Below are 17,375 nucleotides of genomic sequence, written 5' to 3' on the forward strand. Positions count from 1 at the left end.
TTTGGTAATTTTTCCATGTCGAACAGTCTGCCATTCGTTTCGGCATGTTACATATAGCTCGATAAATTAGTATGTTTGTTAAAGCCAAATTGACATGTGTTACTAATGATAAATTGAAAAGGACGATTGCGTGGCGGATTTAACTCTCTACCGCAGATGAATGCATCTCATTAACAAGTCTTCGTTCTTGTTGTCAGACACGCAGACCCAGTGTCAGAATAGGTCTTCCTGTTGGAGTCTATAACATTTTGAGAAGGAATTTTACTTTAAGATAAAAGTTTCCACTTGTCGCTTGTCCAACATGTGCCTTGTCCAACAAAAACAACGAGTGAATATGGAATTGATTATGCAACCAAGACGTTTGCTTCGTGCATTCGTCAAAGTCAGTCTTTCGTTGCTGATATTCCTGAATCTTCAACCTTTTGGATATTGTCTTGATTTTTGCTTTCAAGGACCAAATGAAGGTATGTATTGAAAAATTAATCTCTTAAAGTTATATATCTGTGTATCAAATTATACGTGACTTGCACAAAAAAAATCGCTGTGTGAAAGCACATCTTGCTGGGACTTTACTGCGTAAGCGTAATCAAGAAATTATTAGCTAACATGTTTCACTATTTCAGAACAAAAACTAACTGAACATTCGCGCCACATTTATAATTTATTAACTTTACAGCGGTCTTACAATGACCTTTCAGTTTTTAAAATACGTATTAATAAGACCCGTTTCAGACGTCGAACTTTTCATGTGGCGAATCAAATGCAAATGAGCTTAATCAAAGATTTTAGTTCATTAACATTAGGTTCGGCACATGAAAAGTTTGACGTCTGAGAGTGAGACGGGCCTAATTTGTTTAAATAAGAGTGGGGATTCTTCATTCTTCACCAATGCATTTCAGCACTCTCATTAGTAAGACGCCTTCATTGATATTTAACTATGTGTTAATTGCTTCGCTACAAGAAATTCCGATCAGAAATATCAACAATTTTGCGCTTGCTGTATAATGTTTACCTATTTTTTACCTAAGGTCGTCGTTTGAACAGCGAAGTGATAGAAAAAGTCCACGCAGGAACGGGAGTAGAATGCATTTACTTTTGTGTCCGTGATAACGAAGCGTGTAGATCTACTAATTTCAAAAAATGCTCAAACTCAGAGAAAAATTGTGAATTCCTTCAAGATATTGCTTCAGAGATGCCTGAGAAAGATTTTCATCCGCACAAAGACTTTGATTACTACGAATTGACAAGTCCTAATAGGATTAGGGTAAGCAGGGGCGTAACTAGAGCGATTATAGGGGGGGGGCGTGAATATTCATATATTCAGTTCTGCCTGACGGATTTCTTGTGTAAGCCATTGCACTTAAAAAGTAAATCCATAAGGCAGAACTGGATGTATGAATATTCACCCCCGCCGCCAAATCATCGTGCTACACTGCAAAAAATCCTGAGTAAATTGTACTCAAATTATTGAGTAAAATGTTGCTTCCACAGTGACACATTATACTGAGTAAAACATACTCAAAATATTTGAGTAAAAATTACTCGCTTGTTTTGAGTAAATATTACTCAAATAAAAGAGTACAAAGTACTCAAAAGCTATGTACCCTTATTTACTCATTAAATGAGTAAACCCAGTTAAATACTCGCAATTTTGAGTAATTCTCTCGTTTACTCAAAATAAGGAGTCACTGTGGAAGCAATTTGTTTGAGTAACTAGAACTCATTTTTTGAGTAGAAACTACTCATTATTTCGGTAAATTTACTCGAGTATAAGAGTAGTTTCTACTCAAAAAACGAGTACCAGTTACTCGGACAAATTGCTTCCACAGTGACTCCTTATTTTGAGTAAACGCGGGAATTACTCAAAAGACGAGTAAAGCTACTCGAACGTTTGCGTAATTTGACTTCCAATTGGATTTCCAAATTGCTCAGCTACTGTGATGACAGCTACTCGCAATTCTGAGTAAAAAAAAAAGTGAAAACTTGAAACAAGGAGAATAACAAGAATACACCGCACTACATAATAATGTAGATCGAGACAAAAAATGCACACAAACAACTTGTTCAATGAAATTATCTATTTTAAAAATTAATTTACAACAGGCCTGCTATTTTGCAGCACACGAATCGCAGTTACACAATCAGAATATACAATCAATCACAGCCTCAAGTTTTGTTAAAGTGGTATATACATTGTCAATAATATAGTAAAATGACATGCAGTCATCAATGCAAAACTCATGATGTCACAGTTGGCATCTGGAGGACAAATTTTATTTTGCAAATAACGTACATTTCGGTAAAAATGAAGAAAGATAACCTAGAGACTTTGCTATGTATAATGTATAATTGTTCTTGTTTGCAAAATGAAGCTTTACCGCTTGCATAACATTCTTTTGCTGCATTCTCGAAACTTCCGTCCTATAGAAAAGATAAATAAAATATCGTTCAGATAGACTTATATTGACAGAAGACTTGAGCGTTAAGCAACCTTTCACCCAACGCCCTGGTGTTTGTCTCAAATGGGTACTGTACTCGGTAAGGCAAATAAAGACCTCGTAATTGCTTTGTTACTTAGCAGCCAGGATCAAGCCTGGCCTATAATGTTAATGACACAAGTAAAAAGAAACTCGCCTCAAAAAACAGTACCAATTAAGTCACTTTTTTCTTCGTTCTTTTTCTTGTTTTCTTTGTCTTCCTGTCTTTTTTCTCTCTTTTGATTCGGAGAAGACATGTATTTGATCTTACTTAGTGAACTCGCCATTTCTTTATCATTCATCGCTGATGTCTCTGTCCAACTTATATTGAGTAACACAACTTTTAGTTAAATCATTTAGCATGGTACGTAACTTATTTAGTCATAAATAATAAAACAAGTTATAGTTTTCATTTTGCCACATGTTTATTTTTGCGATGGTGCAGCTTGTGTTCTCTCAAACACATTAGACCATATCACATATCAAAGAGTAAGTGTCAAGTAAAAAAGATAAATATATTACTTAAATGTAATCTTGTATTTTATAAGATGTTTAGTACTGTTAAGTGTTAGTTGCTGAATTTTTTGTGCAATTAAATACAAATTTGATAAAAAATATGTATAAGCCCCATATAAAACTGTCATTTCACCTTAGTCTAAAAGAAAACCTTGTATTAAATTACATTACAGAGTGTATTCATTTATATATCTCCTCTTTCATGAGCGGACAAGCCACTCAAAAGAGGTACTGGTAAAAGGCGGAATCCACCTTACACAGCAGCAGAACTGCATCAACATAAATGTATACATGTCTTGAATATTGTCTTTGCAATTCTCACTGATGGGCAATACAAGATGTGCTGCCCAAGTGAGCTGATGGTTAAAGGCGGTCTAAGCCACCTTACACAAAAGCTGTAAAACAGCAATGCCAGGGCCAATATTCAAAACAATAAACTGCAATGTCACTTTAATTCCTAATTTGCCAAACACAATTTTTAGTTAAATTATTATTAAATACAAATTTGATAAAAAATATGTATAAGCCCCATATAAAACTGTCATTTCACCTCAGTCTAAAAGAAAACCTTGTATTAAATTACATTACAGAGTGTATTCATTTATATATCTCCTCTTTCATGAGCGGACAAGCCACTCAAAAGAGGTACTGGTAAAAGGCGGAATCCACCTTACACAGCAGCAGAACTGCATCAACATAAATGTATACATGTCTTGAATATTGTCTTTGCAATTCTCACTGATGGGCAACACAAAATGTGCTGCCCAAGTGAGCTGATGGTTAAAGGCGGTCTAAGCCACCTTACACAAAAGCTGTTAAACAGCAATGCCAGGGCCAATATTCAAAACAATAAACTGCAATGTCACTTAATTCATAATTTGCCAAACACAATTTTTAGTAAAATTATTTAACATGGTTACCTTTAAATGTGACAGTAATTTGACTCTAATGTTTGATGCTCTTTTTATATACCTTTATTGCTTATGTTGTCCAATGAAAATGAAAGACCAAAGCTATTACATATCTAAGAGCATGTGTGCTCAAAAAATCAATATATTATACTTGCTGTGAGACCTTTGTTCTGAGGTCATTAAGTAAATAAAGTAATAGGTTCTATGTATAAGACCTTTCATGAAGCCAATATATATATAACTGACACTTTATGTGCAACCTGATTACTTGAATGATCTATTGGTCAAAGGTATAAATAATCTTTTGTGAATTGGTGTTTTGAAAACCATAAGTAAATTACTATTAGTGCTCCAAAATACATAATTTTATATTATTAACTGAACACAATTTTTAGTGGCCTCTCAATTGAAATTGAATTTTTGATATGAATTATTCAATACAAATTCATACAAGATCAAACAAGGAGACTGCTTACAATCAAAATATCATTTTTACAGTATATAAACAGTATATATAAGCTGCCTAAGTTTCATATAAGCATGAGGGCCATTACATACGAGCGAAAATAAGACAAGGCTCCAGAGTTTGCCCCAAATAAGCCGCACTCGAAATTCTCATATAAACCATTAAACAATGGTGTCCAACATCGACGTTCTGCCGTATCTATATGCAATGCCCCTAAAGGCTAAATCCCGCCAATGTCACGGCGATTTTTCGGGGATTTACAATTAAAGGTAGTGTATGCATATGCTATCTTTTATATAGTGATGAAATTTGAAATATCTACATTTTGTGCGCGATTGTACTTTGGATTTGACAACAAGAGTAAATTACAGAGTATTTGCGCGCCACATCTCCCGCTAACAACAAGCTCAAAAACATACCTTAAACGTCTGGCAATACTCGCCAAAGCCAACTGCAATAAGCCATGAGTGAACGTCTTCCACTGTGAACATTTTTTTCTCAGTTCAGCGGAATTATAGAGCAAAGAAATATTTGAATATACCAAGACACAAAGACAAGCTTTTACCGCACGTTGAAGCTCACGGTGATTTGAAACTGACAATGAAATTGGAGTCATTTGAATCGTCGCGCCAAAGAAAACGCAAAACATGATTGGCTCATTATAATTAATTATATCCGTCCGCTTGTATTAGCATTTACCTCCAAAGAAAACGCAAAACATGATTGGCTCATTATAATTAATTATATCCGTCCGCTTGTATTAGCATTTACCTCCAAAGAAAACGCAAAACATGATTGGCGCATTATAATTAATTATATCCGTACGCTTGTATTAGCATACCGAAGGAAACGCAAAACATGATTGGCTCATTATAATATATATATTGTATATATTTAATTTGTGGTATTATGTGATATTAATATATGAACCAATAATGTTCTTGGCCTTGTTAATAACTTAGCCGTCAAAATAAGCCCCAAATACTGGAAAGATATATGTGGCCGGCATAGTTTTGTAGTAAAAGTAAAGTTTACTCTTTTTTTTTTTACGTGTTTTTTTAGTAACTGATACACGTTGTATTTACTCAAAATTTTGAGTAAATTTTACACATTGTACATAACTCATGATTTGAGTAAATGCTGCGTTTACTCAGGAAAAGAGTAAAACTTTACATTTACTCAAATTTGTGAGTATTTAAATCTCCTGCGTAAGCTTGAGTAAATTTTACTCATCAATTTACTCATAGTTGAGTAAAATTTGCGCAAAAATTGGAGTAAAAATTACTCTAACACTTTACTCAACATTTTGAGTTTTCGTTTACTCGCAAGAGAGAGTAAAGTTTCTCTTTACCGAATGAGGAGTAAAATTTACTCAAATTATTGAGTAATCGGTACAATTACTCAAAAATTGAGTAACATTTACTCAAATGAGAAAATGCATTTTTTGCAGTGTAGTTACGGCACTAAGGGTAAGTATATGCAATTTTGGTGGTTTTATTATAATTATCAAACAATTTGCAAAATTTTTATCACTACTATGAAAACCATAGCAACATCACATAAAAATATGTTTTGTCCTCTAATTCTGTTAAAAATATGAAGTGTCCACTAATTCTGCTTATACGGGAGTTACATATTGCATATATAGCTGCATGTTTTGTTAAAATAATGTTTAGGAACAACTATATAAAAAGTGGACATGCAAATTATAATCCATTTTGAATTCATCTTGGAAAAATCATATTTGAAAATTTAACTTGTGATGTTGCACAATATTTAAGCATTGCAAATGCCCTCGAACGAGATATTCTTCCAGATTTACGAGTTTAATTTCGAGATCTAGAAATGAGATATAAACGTTCGAGGTATTTACATACAAGATAAATCTTCGTGCTTTAATGAGTCCAAACGAATATATTCTTTTCGTTTTTGTAGGCTTTTCCACAATCTTGCACAGAATTGTTTGCCAAGAATACGTAAGTTAAAAAGATAGATTTACACCAGTGGACAAAGGTCTATTACAGTCAATGAATTTCAACCTTTAATTTATTCCAGAATTTTTTTAGCAGATTTTTTATAACCATGTCTAGATCATTGCTCAATGGTGTCTACACCTTTCAGAAGAATCATTCCTCACCACCATATAAGGTATATTGTCACATGACAGATATCCCAGGATGTGGGGTTGGAGGTTGGACCCTAGTGATGAAGCTTGATGGGACTAAGGTTAGATTGCAGTTATGAAGAGTATAGTGCGTATTAATTTTTAAACAATAAATTTGTAATGAAAATGATAAATTTCAATTTTGAAGAACTTTCAATTTTCCAGAAAACATTTATCTATGGTTCCTCCCTGTGGACAAACAAAGAGACATACGCAGTACAAGATGGTCTGGAAGGATTGACAGAGAAAGAAAGCAAGTTGGCTTCGTATTGGAATACTCCGTTCACAAAGATTTGCCTGGGTATGTCGTATAACGGAGACAGAAAATGGATGAGCTTCAACTACACTGCAACTTCGCTGTACAGTGTGATCGCAGACGGCCAATTTAGGGCAACAACCGCTGGCAGAGCAGCATGGAAATCCCTGATCGCGGACTCGTCACTTCAGAAAAACTGCGACAGGGAAGGCTTTAATAATGAATACCGACATTCAAGAATGCGAATTGGACTCGTAGCCAATAACGAGGAAGATTGTAATTCGTGTGATTCTTGGCTTGGCTATGGAGCTGGAAGGACTTGCGGAAATGTTGCTAGGCACCAACCCGATAACGGTGATAAAAATTTGGCGGCGTTTGGATACATTCTTGCTCAATAATAAACCAGTAAAATAGCACGCTATCTTCTAGTTAATAATTATTAAGATAACTTATGAGTTTGCACGTGAAAAGGTTCATCATTTATATATTCCAAATAACGAATTAGCATAAGCGGTGACATTTCAGAGACACTAAAATATTGTAGCATGTAAATTCCAGCCCTTCCAAAATATCATTACAAATAAGGCTTTGATTGTTAATACAGGTAACGATTTTTAACAGGTGTATATAGCTTTAGAGGCAGTTCTTTAATACATCTCATTCTTTAAAGATTTTTATATTAAGGTTAAATACGATTAAAATATATAGATTAAAGAATTAAAGAATACAGAGCAGCATGGAAATCCCTGATTGCGGACTCGTCACTTCAGAGAAATTGCAACAGGGAAGGGTTTAACATAAACCTACGTTTAAGAATGCGAATTAGACTTGTAGCCAATGAACAGGAAGATTGTGAAACGTGTGACTCTTGGATTGGCTATGGAGCAAGGTCCACTGGATAGACCTGTGGAAATGTTGCTAGGCACCAACCCGATAACGGTGATAAAAATTTGGCGACGTTTGGATACATTCTTGTTCAATAATAAACAGTAAAATAGCACGCTACCTTCTAGTTAATAATTATTAAGATAACTAGCTTATGGGTTGTAAGAACGTGGCATTTTCTTGCATATAGTTTTTACGTGAAAAGGTTCAGCATTTATATATTCAAAATAACGAATTAGCATAAACGGTGACATTTCAGAGACATTAAAATATTGTAGCATGTAAATTCTAGGCCTTCCAAAAATATCATCACAAATAAGGCTTTGATTGTTAATACAGGTTTACGATTTTTAACAGGAGTATGGCTTTAGAGGCAGTTCTTTAATACATCTCATTCTTAAAAGATTTTTATATTAAGGTTAAATCATCAGCGCAAAGTTCCCAGGTTTTTCCCGTAGTGGGAACGCGGATGTAATTTTGTGCAACACTCTCACACGCAGTACGCGAAAAATCTGCCGACATTCTGCGGATTTTCCCAGGTTTTTCGCATAATGGGAACGAGAATGCACGCACCAGTAACAGTGAAGCTCAGCGGGCTTACTAACGTAATGCATTGCATTCGAATTTGTTTTATTCTTTTGTCTTCTATAGGTCCATTTTTATCACGTGTTTTGCCCCTATATAATAAACATGTGTTCTCCGCTCCGAATTATGGAGAAGTGCTTTTTCCTATTTTAGGCAGTTATGTGTTATACAACATTTTTTATGCCTCTTTTTTATTTTGCGGGTGGAGTTGCAGGTGTCCAATATCCACTCATGTAAATTGATGTATACAGCCACGCAATAAAATTTCCACTATAGCGATATTTTTTGCGCAAAGCAAATTTTTTTTCGGGCTGTAAAAATGGGCAAAAAATGGTGGAAGATCGCCTTAGAGCAGAATTTTGCTTGACGAACGAATTCTTTTACTTGTTCGCGTGTGTTCAGTCCGAAACAAAAACCGTTTTGAAAGGGTCAATAATGACCAATATACGTCGGATAATGAATTAATAAGAGCTAATTGAAAGCGTTAATGAAACCACTGAATAATCTTATAACCTTAGATGCTCTTCTACTAGAGTTCATTTTGCAATGCCAAAAACTAAATACCGTAAACAAAGCTTATTAGCTCATTATTCCTAGCCTCATTTTGCAAAAAGGTTTCTTCCTTGACCTCTGATATCATTTTCTAAATATCGTTAAATTTGTATGTAATAATATATAGTAATGTCGTGCGTTAATGAGTATACTTTTACTTATTTGTATATATTTTTAAGCAGTTTGCATCATACCTATGTAAATATTCAGCTTTTTTGCTGAAAGAAATTAATGTGTTTACGAAAAATGAAACTAAATAAAATTTCCATAACAGGACCAAATTGTCAGGCTGATCATACTATCAATGGGTTTAAAGTAGTTTCTTAACGGTTCACTAACAAATGAGTTTTTAAATTTCTGTGTCTTGTTGTGTTATTTTTTCGCAAGCTTAAGTTCGCTATATTCCACGTTTCATTCAAAGCATCCCACTGAATGCAATATAGTTTGTCAACATATATAATGGCAAATGAAAGTGGCATATGTTGGCAATTATGATGATTTGAAAAAAAGCGTCGTGCATATTTAATGATGAATGTACATCACATTAACAAGTCTTCGTTCTTGTTTTCAGACAGGCAGACCGGGTGTCCGAATAGGTCTTTCTGTTGGAGTTGAGTTGCCTGTTTATAGAATTTTGAGGTGGATAAGAAATATCGAATTGAATTAGGTTAAGAGGTTTCGACTGACGGTAAACATGTCGCTTGTCCAACAAAAACAACCAGTGGAATTGATTTTGCAACCAAGACGTTTGCTTCGTGCATTCGTCAAAGTCAGTCTTTCCTTGCTGATATTCTTGAATCTTCAACCTTTTGGATATTGTCTTGATTTTTGCTTTCAAGGACCAAATGAAGGTGTGTATTGAAAAATTAGTATCTTAAAGTTATTCTTTAACATTGCTAACAATGGATGCAGTTATATCTGTGTATCAAATTAAGTGACTTGCACAAAGAAAATCGCTGTGTGGAAGCAAACTTTGCAGGGACTTTACTGCGTAAGCGTAATCAAAAAATTATTAGCTAACATGTTTCACTATTTCAGAAAAAAAACCAACTGAATATTCGCGTCACATTTTTTGACTAAACAGCGGTTTCACAATATGACTTTTCAGTTTTTGAAATACACATTAATTTGTTCAAATAAGCGAAGGATTCTTCATCACCAATGCATTTCTAGTTATTTACTTGCCAAACACTCACATTAGTAATACGCCTTCGTTAATATTTAACCATATGTTAATTGCGTCCTTTCTCCCTAGAAGAAGTTCCGATCAAAAAAATCAACAATTTTGCGCTTGCTGTATAATGCATTTACTGTTATTTACCTTTTACCTATTTTCACCATTCCAAAGGTCGTCGTTTGAACAGCGAAGTGATAGAAAAAGTCCACGCAGGAACGGGAGTAGAATGCATTTACTTTTGTGCCCGTGATAACGAAGCGTGTAGATCTACTAATTTCAAAAAATGCTCAAACTCAGAGAACAATTGTGAATTCCTCCGAGATATTGCTTCAGAGATGCCTGAAAAAGATTTTTATCGGCACAAAGACTTTGATTACTACGAACTGAAAAATCCTAATAGGACTAAGGTAAGTATATGAAATTTTAACAATCTTAATAATTACATGTACAAATGCTGAAACCTTATCAATATTTCATTATAACTAAAACGTGCACTTATGGAGAAAGAGAATTGATATGTTCATCATTGAAACAGACTATATACAGTGGACGAGTTTTCATAAACAATACTCTTATCTATTTTTTATATCCAATACGTGTATTCGCGTAAAATAATTACCGAATTATACATAATAACTGCATATTGCATTGATGTTCTTTTCAGACTTGCACAGAGCCTGGTCAGATATACTCCTCAGGTATGACTCCTAAGAATGCATATAATTATAGAGTGCAATTACCAATACGGATTTTAATTTATGATTTTTTTTTCGGGGCAGCATAACCAGTTTTATCATTTTCGATTTAGTATTAAAACAGTGCTATTTAGTTTCATCTTGCAAAGACTTACTACTCAACAAACCGTAAGTTTGATTTACATCACACAAGTTCGAGATTGTTTTCTTGTCTGCATTTTTGCTGGAAAGCATCTGAATTGACATTTTTCATTTAATCTAGGTCTTTGCCCGATGGTGCTTACACCCTGCAGTTGAACAGTTCCTCGACACCATACAAAGCATATTGTCACATGACAGATATCACAGGTTGTGGAGCTGGAGGCTGGACACTAGTGTTGAAAGTGGATGGAAATAAGGTAATTTTGACCACATTATGACCATCTCGAATCAATCATATTCTCGTTTAAGAAAGAATCAAAATAATTCTAGTACTTAGAATCGCTGCCTGATTAAACATTTTTTTCATAGCCAAATTTCTTCTATAAATCGTCTTTGTGGACAAACAAAGAAAGTTATGCAGTTGAAGATGGACTTGAAGGACTTACAGAGAAAGAAAGTAAACTGGCTTCTTACTGGAACACTCCTTTTAAGAAAATATGTCTTGGCATGACCGTTAACGGCGACAGAAGATGGATGGTGATCGAATACAAAGCACATTCGTTGTACAATTTGATCGCAGACGGACAGTATCGAAACACATCCGCTGAGAAAAGTATTTGGAAGTCTTTGATCGCGGACTCTTCCTTGCAAGAAAACTGCAACCTTCAGGGTTTTAATATTCTAAACGAAATTTCTCCCTGGCACGGTCCGCATTTCGACATTAAAGCCCGAATCGGGCTGATCGCCAACAACCAAGACGACTGTAAAAGCCCCGACTCCTGGATTGGTTTTGGTGTTAGCCACCACGGTTTTCACCAAAAAGTAAATCTAGCCTGTGGTGAATATAATAGGTGGCTTGAAAACATTCTAACATTTGGATACATATTAGTGCAGTGAAAATGATTCACGCATTTCAGATCCATTACGTACCCTAAATAGTGACATTAGATACATATAGATGCCTTGCAAAATAATGTAGCATCACTAGCATGTTAATTTCAGGTATTTAGACAATGTCATCAGGAATAAAATCTTTGAGTTTAATAACTTTAAAACAAGTAGATAATGATCATTGAGCATAGCTCTTTATATGATTTTTGGCACTTCACTCAATGTAGGTAAATTCTAATGGTTCTGAGTGTCTTAATTTCGAGTGGAATTATACACACTTTAAATTCCAGCCAGGAACAGTTGATTTTTCCATCAACTGTTCCTGGCTTGAATTTGAAGTGTGTATAATTCCACTCGAAATTAAGACCCTCAGAACCATTAGAATAGCTCTATATATATGCATCATGCACCTTCATTGTTCTTTTGAAATCGATATTTATAAAATCATTTGTGGTTCATCTCGAAGCTGAATGCTTGCTGTTAGCGTTGTATTCAGAATGGAAAAAGTAAAATATTCAATGAATAAATAAAAGCTACAGAATGAACTGATTTAATTTACCTTTTTTTTTGAGCAGATGATTCTTCAAGCATTGGTCCTGCTGTATACTATAAACACTAAACCCAGAGGATCTTTCATTTTTATCTTACATCGATAGAAAATCTACTAACGATTATCATTTTCGAGTTCAAAATTATAAATACTTCTCGAAATATACCCAAAATATGAAGAACGGCCAAACCGCTCCAGATGTATTTCAGTATACAGACGGCCGGCTGGTATTTTAGAGCGTTTGAAGAACTCTACATTATAGAATATCGTTATTTACGGCTCTTCCCAGAATTGAAAATACGTGTAGTTTCATCGTTATATTCTTGATGAAAATATTAAAATAATTACGATCGGTTTTATTTGTTCGCGTGTCTTCAGTCTACACAAAATGTAATGCACTAATGAGCTATCAGCTATGCATATATGATAATGAACTAAAAATGTTTTATTTAGGTTTATCTGTTTACATGAGCCCGGTTACCCGAGATTCAACGAAGCGTGAGATGATTTTGAGGTATTAAAATGAACAGACAACTTGAGCTTGGCAGTCGTATAATCACCACAACAATAGCATGTGCTTGTTTGGCGTCATAAAGACTTATTTCAATACCTCAAAGTCCTCTCATGCTTCGTTGAATCTCGGGTAACCAGGCTCATGTAAACAGCCCCTTAAAAGCGTTAATTAATGAAACCACTGAATATAAACTTATATAGATGCTCTCCTAGAACTCTAGAGTTCATGTTACAACGCCAAAAACTAATTACCTGGAACAAAGCTTTTGTTATACTATAGAGCAAAATCATGGAATTAGACACCTGTGAGATAAAAAGCTCATTATTCCTAGCCTCATTTTGCAAAACGTTTTCTTCCTCGACCTTTGATATCACTTCCTGAATATCGTTAAATTTGTATGTAATATATACTAATGTAGTACACTGGCAGTAAAAAAGAACTGCTCGGATGTTGCTAGTATCGTATGTAACAGGAATCGTGACAATGAATCTTTTAATATCCACTAACGGTCAAAAAGAACTGTTTAGATACAAATTCATACAAAAGAAGGCAAATATAGGAGAGGGCTTCACAGGCATTTTGGATAATTCTCTTATTCCAAGCAATATTTTATTAATATAATGCAACCTGGCACACCTCCAAGATAGTCAGGCAATGGTTTCAGGAAGAGGGAAACTGGAGTGACAGAAATGGATTGGCCTGCACAGTCAAAATACCTTAACCTTATCGAAAGTCTGTGGGACAATGTCAAGGGGATAGTGCAAGAGATGAGTTAATTCACAAAGCGTCTACGACTTATGGTTTGCTCTAAAGACTATCCATGGGATTAATTTCTTTTAACTACGATTACCACCTTAACAGAAAGTATGCTACGCCGTTCTAAGGCCGCCCCATGGGGACCATATGTAAGTCGTGATTCAACGGCTTAGTATACGAACGCCAATCCAAATAAAAAAGTCGTAAATTATAAAAGGCTTCTATTGTCAATCCATGCGGACCGAGTGCTCCAGAAGTATATACAGCCAAAACTTTGAATTCTTAATATTGCGCTATTGTAACAAGTGCAACCTATGGTTTATTATTTGCATATAATATTATTCTAATGCAGAACAAAAGCGTTTTATTTGAATAAAACGTCCTAATGGGATCTCTGTTGGAGTGTTAACAAAAATATTAATGTGTAATATCTCTAAAAGTGTAACGAGAACCTCTGAAAGTTTCACATATTTATGATGAATAATTTATGAAATCTTACTAGAGAACTAATTTGCATAATAATTTGGAGCATACTATAATGTAGTATGTTACGTTCAGACATTCAAATAATGTTATCACGATTCACGAAAAAGTCTTTGAGTTTGATAACTTTAAAGCATGTAGATAATGATACGTTGTGCCGGCATGGCGCTATACATATACGCAGCTCATTCATTGAACTTTTGAAAATAGTTATAATCATTTGTAGTCCATCCCAAAGCTGAATATGATATGTTCCGTATAAATATTAGCAGTACATTCAGAATGATAACTTAAAATCATCAATAAATAAAACCCACAGAAATCGACGGACTCTGTTACACTAAACGTGCAGTATAAAGTTGTACATATAGAATTGAAAACGGTGAAATTCATAAAATCAGCGTTCCTTTTTACGTTTGCCAAAATCGGATCGTTCGGTGACGATAAGTTTATTTTGCCTTTCCTTTTGAGGATCGGAAATCCTCCTGAGGAATCTAAAGTTGTCAAATACGAACATTTCTTGCGATCTGCTAACGCTTTCTCAGCATTGCAGACACTCTCTACAAATTAACACCCCTTAAAACTATAATTGTATTGCAAGTTGGAAGGAAAATTGCATGGTGTAACAGCGCCTATACGATTCAAAAAGTTGAAATGGTCTCATTAACAAGAATGCGTTACCTAGGTAACGCGCAGATGAACTGCATTTATGCATGTTGTCAGACATATATAAGACTGCATTTATGTTGTCAGACAGGCAGACCTATGCGTTATCCGAATAGGTCTTGAGTAGGGGTTGAATTGTCTGTCTACAAAATTTTAAAGGGGAAAATTTTGTCTAATTTTGAACTGTTGAATTTTGTCTAAGATATAGAGTTTTGAATTACCAAAACATGTCGCCAGTGAATATGGAATCGATTATGCAACCAAGACGTTTTCTGTTTGTATATGTCAAAGTCAGTCTTTCGTTGCTGATATTCATGAATCTCCAATCGTTTGGATATGGTCTTGATTTTGGTTTTCAAGGACAAAATGAAGGTACGTGTTGATTTGCGTGTAACTTTAGTTTTCACATGTAGTCGAATCACTTAAGCAATTATCGTAACGCAAATCATTGCGTGGAAACTCGCCTTGCTCCTTAAATTTAGCGAATTTTCTGTCACAATTGATTCGGAGGGAAAATTTTGGAAGTACGCATTTTGTGTGTGTTTTTGATCCACAATCGCTGAGTAATTTTCAAAAGGTTTGAAAAGGATGAAAAAGCTTCGGAGAACTGAGAAATTGAGATAAATACTGCGTCGTGTTGCCAATCTTGTCGGGATGCATGGTTTGGTAGCGATTTCTATAGTCGCGGGTTTTCTCAAACATACACTGATTGAAAATGTAGCAGGTCTTTCTGAATTTGACAGGAACACATAAATATCTTATGCCATAATAAGCAGAAATAGATACATAGACAACGTTATGGGCGTATACATGCTTATTACAGCTCATAATAAATTCATGATCAAATTTTCTTCGTTTGCCTTCACTCGGGAAAGTTTGAATTCGATCGCTAATTTTCACTTTAAAAAAATATTTGTCCATTTCTTTCTGTTATGAATTGTAGAAAGGTGCCTTTGGAAAGCTAAATAACTTCTTTTTCATTCTGCTTTTCTATTTTATCCCCCTTCCATTTTAATATTTACACCAAAAGTCTTTGTAGTACCAAGTTTGATAAAAAAAATTTGATAAAAAAAAATGAGTTCGCACTGCTTATTCCAAGTTGTTGTGTAACAAGCTGTTGTATAATAAGCTCTTATAACACTCATTCACACACTCAGCTGGCGCGGATCCGACCGCATCGAAAGTGGTTCGAGCCACGGTAAGATTTTCCCATCTAGAATTTTCCAGTTTCATCCTTTTTGCATACGAAATGCAATTAAATATTCACGTCAATTATTTAGAAGTATATACTAATGTATATAATATAATGTGTAAAATAATGTGTAATATAATGTGTAATAAGCAAATGTATGTCCACAGCGAGTAATATCTTTCGTAATTGTTGTCATAATTATACCAATTCTTGTTAAAATTGCGTAAAAAAATCTTCCCAAATTGTGCTGAGTATGTTCGGAAGGTAGTCGCGAAATGGAAGCTGCGATCACAGCAACTAGTTGACACTAAAACGGTGAGCGTGCAGACTATTCCGCAATTGTTACTGATTATAGTGACATTCGGACACGGCGCAGTGTAGCAAACCAATCACAGGGCAAGCTTTGGCCACGTGAGCCACGTTCCCTGATTTTGATTGCGCAATAAGGACGATAAACAATAAAATACGATACTTCTTGACTTCGATACTCGGGTGTAGTTTATACATAACACACTAAATTGACCAGTTCGCTGCATCCAGGCTGAATCAAATGAAATAATGAATGAATTCGTCGATTTAATGAACGAAATTAATTAAACAAAACTACTGCGTACTTAGTTTTATATAGATAGCAACTAAAGGCCCTGTTACACGGTACAATTTTTCTTGAAACCTGCAATGCAACTCTACTTTTGAGGGATGTATATTTGGGAATAACGAAACTTTTGTGTTTAAACTTCATGCACTTTTCTTCTGCAAGACTCTTCAATAAGTTACATTTCTTAGAAGTAGAATTGCATTGCAATTTGCAAGAAAAATTGCACCGTATGACAGGACCTTAAATATTTGAAAATTTCTCGTTTCGTCCCAGGCGAACGCTTAAAGGAAGTCGTCTTTCGGAAAAACAAGCAAAAATACTTGGCGAATCATGTCATCGAAACAAAACAAGCAAAGTCCGAGTTTCATTGCGGTTTGCTTTGTGCTCGTCATGGATCATGTACGTCAGCCAACTTCAAAACTTCTGGTATCGGTAAAGGTCGCTGTGAACTCAACAATAAGACACATCAAGCAACAACCAATGACGATGAAACAAGCAACTCCAAGTTTAACCATCTTATCATAATTAAACCAGTAAGTAAAGGCGTAGCTAAGTCACAGCTAATTTTAAGGATAATCGTATTGAGTAAACACTCGTACTAGCCGGGCTAGTTTTTATATTTAACTTATTTTGTATATAAAACGATATTTTGACAACATTACTACTCTTTTTTAGTTGCCCAAGGAGCTGCCTGGTCAAGTATATCCCCCAAGGAATAACAGGAATAACATAATAAGTATAGGAGTTCTTTGAATTGGTTATTTGCTACATATTTCTATATGCCGTTTTAGCCGATTACAAGCTTATAACCTTTGTTTTTCTTATGAAATTTACAGTAGGTACGTCTTGCAAAGACTTGTTACTCAAGAATGCGTGAGTTTCATATACACTATTGACTGT

General features: G+C 34.8%; 3 protein-coding genes across 3 annotated transcripts; 2 read left to right on the forward strand and 1 right to left on the reverse strand.

The window, feature by feature from the left end:
* Positions 1-2,510: 2,510 nt before the first annotated feature.
* LOC114537226 lies at positions 2,511-5,404 on the reverse strand. The gene is made up of 2 exons (XM_028558363.1): positions 4,790-5,404; positions 2,511-2,798 (listed from the first exon to the last, which is right to left on the reverse strand). Exons 1-2 carry the CDS (start codon positions 5,017-5,019, stop codon positions 2,636-2,638), a joined length of 393 nt encoding a protein of 130 aa, XP_028414164.1. The 5' UTR covers positions 5,020-5,404; the 3' UTR covers positions 2,511-2,635.
* A 1,048-nt stretch (positions 5,405-6,452) lies between these two features.
* Positions 6,453-7,188, forward strand: LOC114537244 (uncharacterized skeletal organic matrix protein 5-like). Its single transcript, XM_028558380.1, has 2 exons — positions 6,453-6,596; positions 6,700-7,188. The coding sequence occupies exons 1-2, from the start codon at positions 6,453-6,455 to the stop codon at positions 7,186-7,188; spliced, it is 633 nt and encodes a 210-aa protein (XP_028414181.1).
* Positions 7,189-10,262: 3,074 nt separating this feature from the next.
* On the forward strand, positions 10,263-11,971 carry LOC114537255 (uncharacterized skeletal organic matrix protein 5-like). The gene is made up of 5 exons (XM_028558390.1): positions 10,263-10,396; positions 10,654-10,687; positions 10,798-10,852; positions 10,947-11,082; positions 11,195-11,971. Exons 1-5 carry the CDS (start codon positions 10,325-10,327, stop codon positions 11,720-11,722), a joined length of 825 nt encoding a protein of 274 aa, XP_028414191.1. The 5' UTR covers positions 10,263-10,324; the 3' UTR covers positions 11,723-11,971.
* Positions 11,972-17,375: the final 5,404 nt, after the last annotated feature.

Source organism: Dendronephthya gigantea, unplaced genomic scaffold (genome assembly GCF_004324835.1).
Source record: "Dendronephthya gigantea isolate DGI-Jeju-01 unplaced genomic scaffold, DenGig_1.0 000154F, whole genome shotgun sequence".
NCBI lineage: Eukaryota > Metazoa > Cnidaria > Anthozoa > Malacalcyonacea > Nephtheidae > Dendronephthya > Dendronephthya gigantea.

Excerpts from the sequence above, each read along its gene's own strand:
- LOC114537244 (XM_028558380.1), top strand. The coding sequence starts at position 6,453 with ATGTCTAGATCATTGCTCAATGGTGTCTACACCTTTCAGAAGAATCAT. Across the intron at positions 6,597-6,699 it reads TGAAGCTTGATGGGACTAAG|AAAACATTTATCTATGGTTC; the intron begins GTTAGATTGCAG and ends TCAATTTTCCAG.
- LOC114537226 (XM_028558363.1), bottom strand. The coding sequence starts at position 5,019 with ATGTTTTGCGTTTTCTTTGGCGCGACGATTCAAATGACTCCAATTTCA. Across the intron at positions 2,799-4,789 it reads AGTATTGCCAGACGTTTAAG|TTGGACAGAGACATCAGCGA; the intron begins GTATGTTTTTGA and ends ACTCAATATAAG.
- LOC114537255 (XM_028558390.1), top strand. The coding sequence starts at position 10,325 with ATGCCTGAAAAAGATTTTTATCGGCACAAAGACTTTGATTACTACGAA. Across the intron at positions 10,397-10,653 it reads AAAATCCTAATAGGACTAAG|ACTTGCACAGAGCCTGGTCA; the intron begins GTAAGTATATGA and ends TGTTCTTTTCAG. Across the intron at positions 10,853-10,946 it reads GACTTACTACTCAACAAACC|GTCTTTGCCCGATGGTGCTT; the intron begins GTAAGTTTGATT and ends CATTTAATCTAG.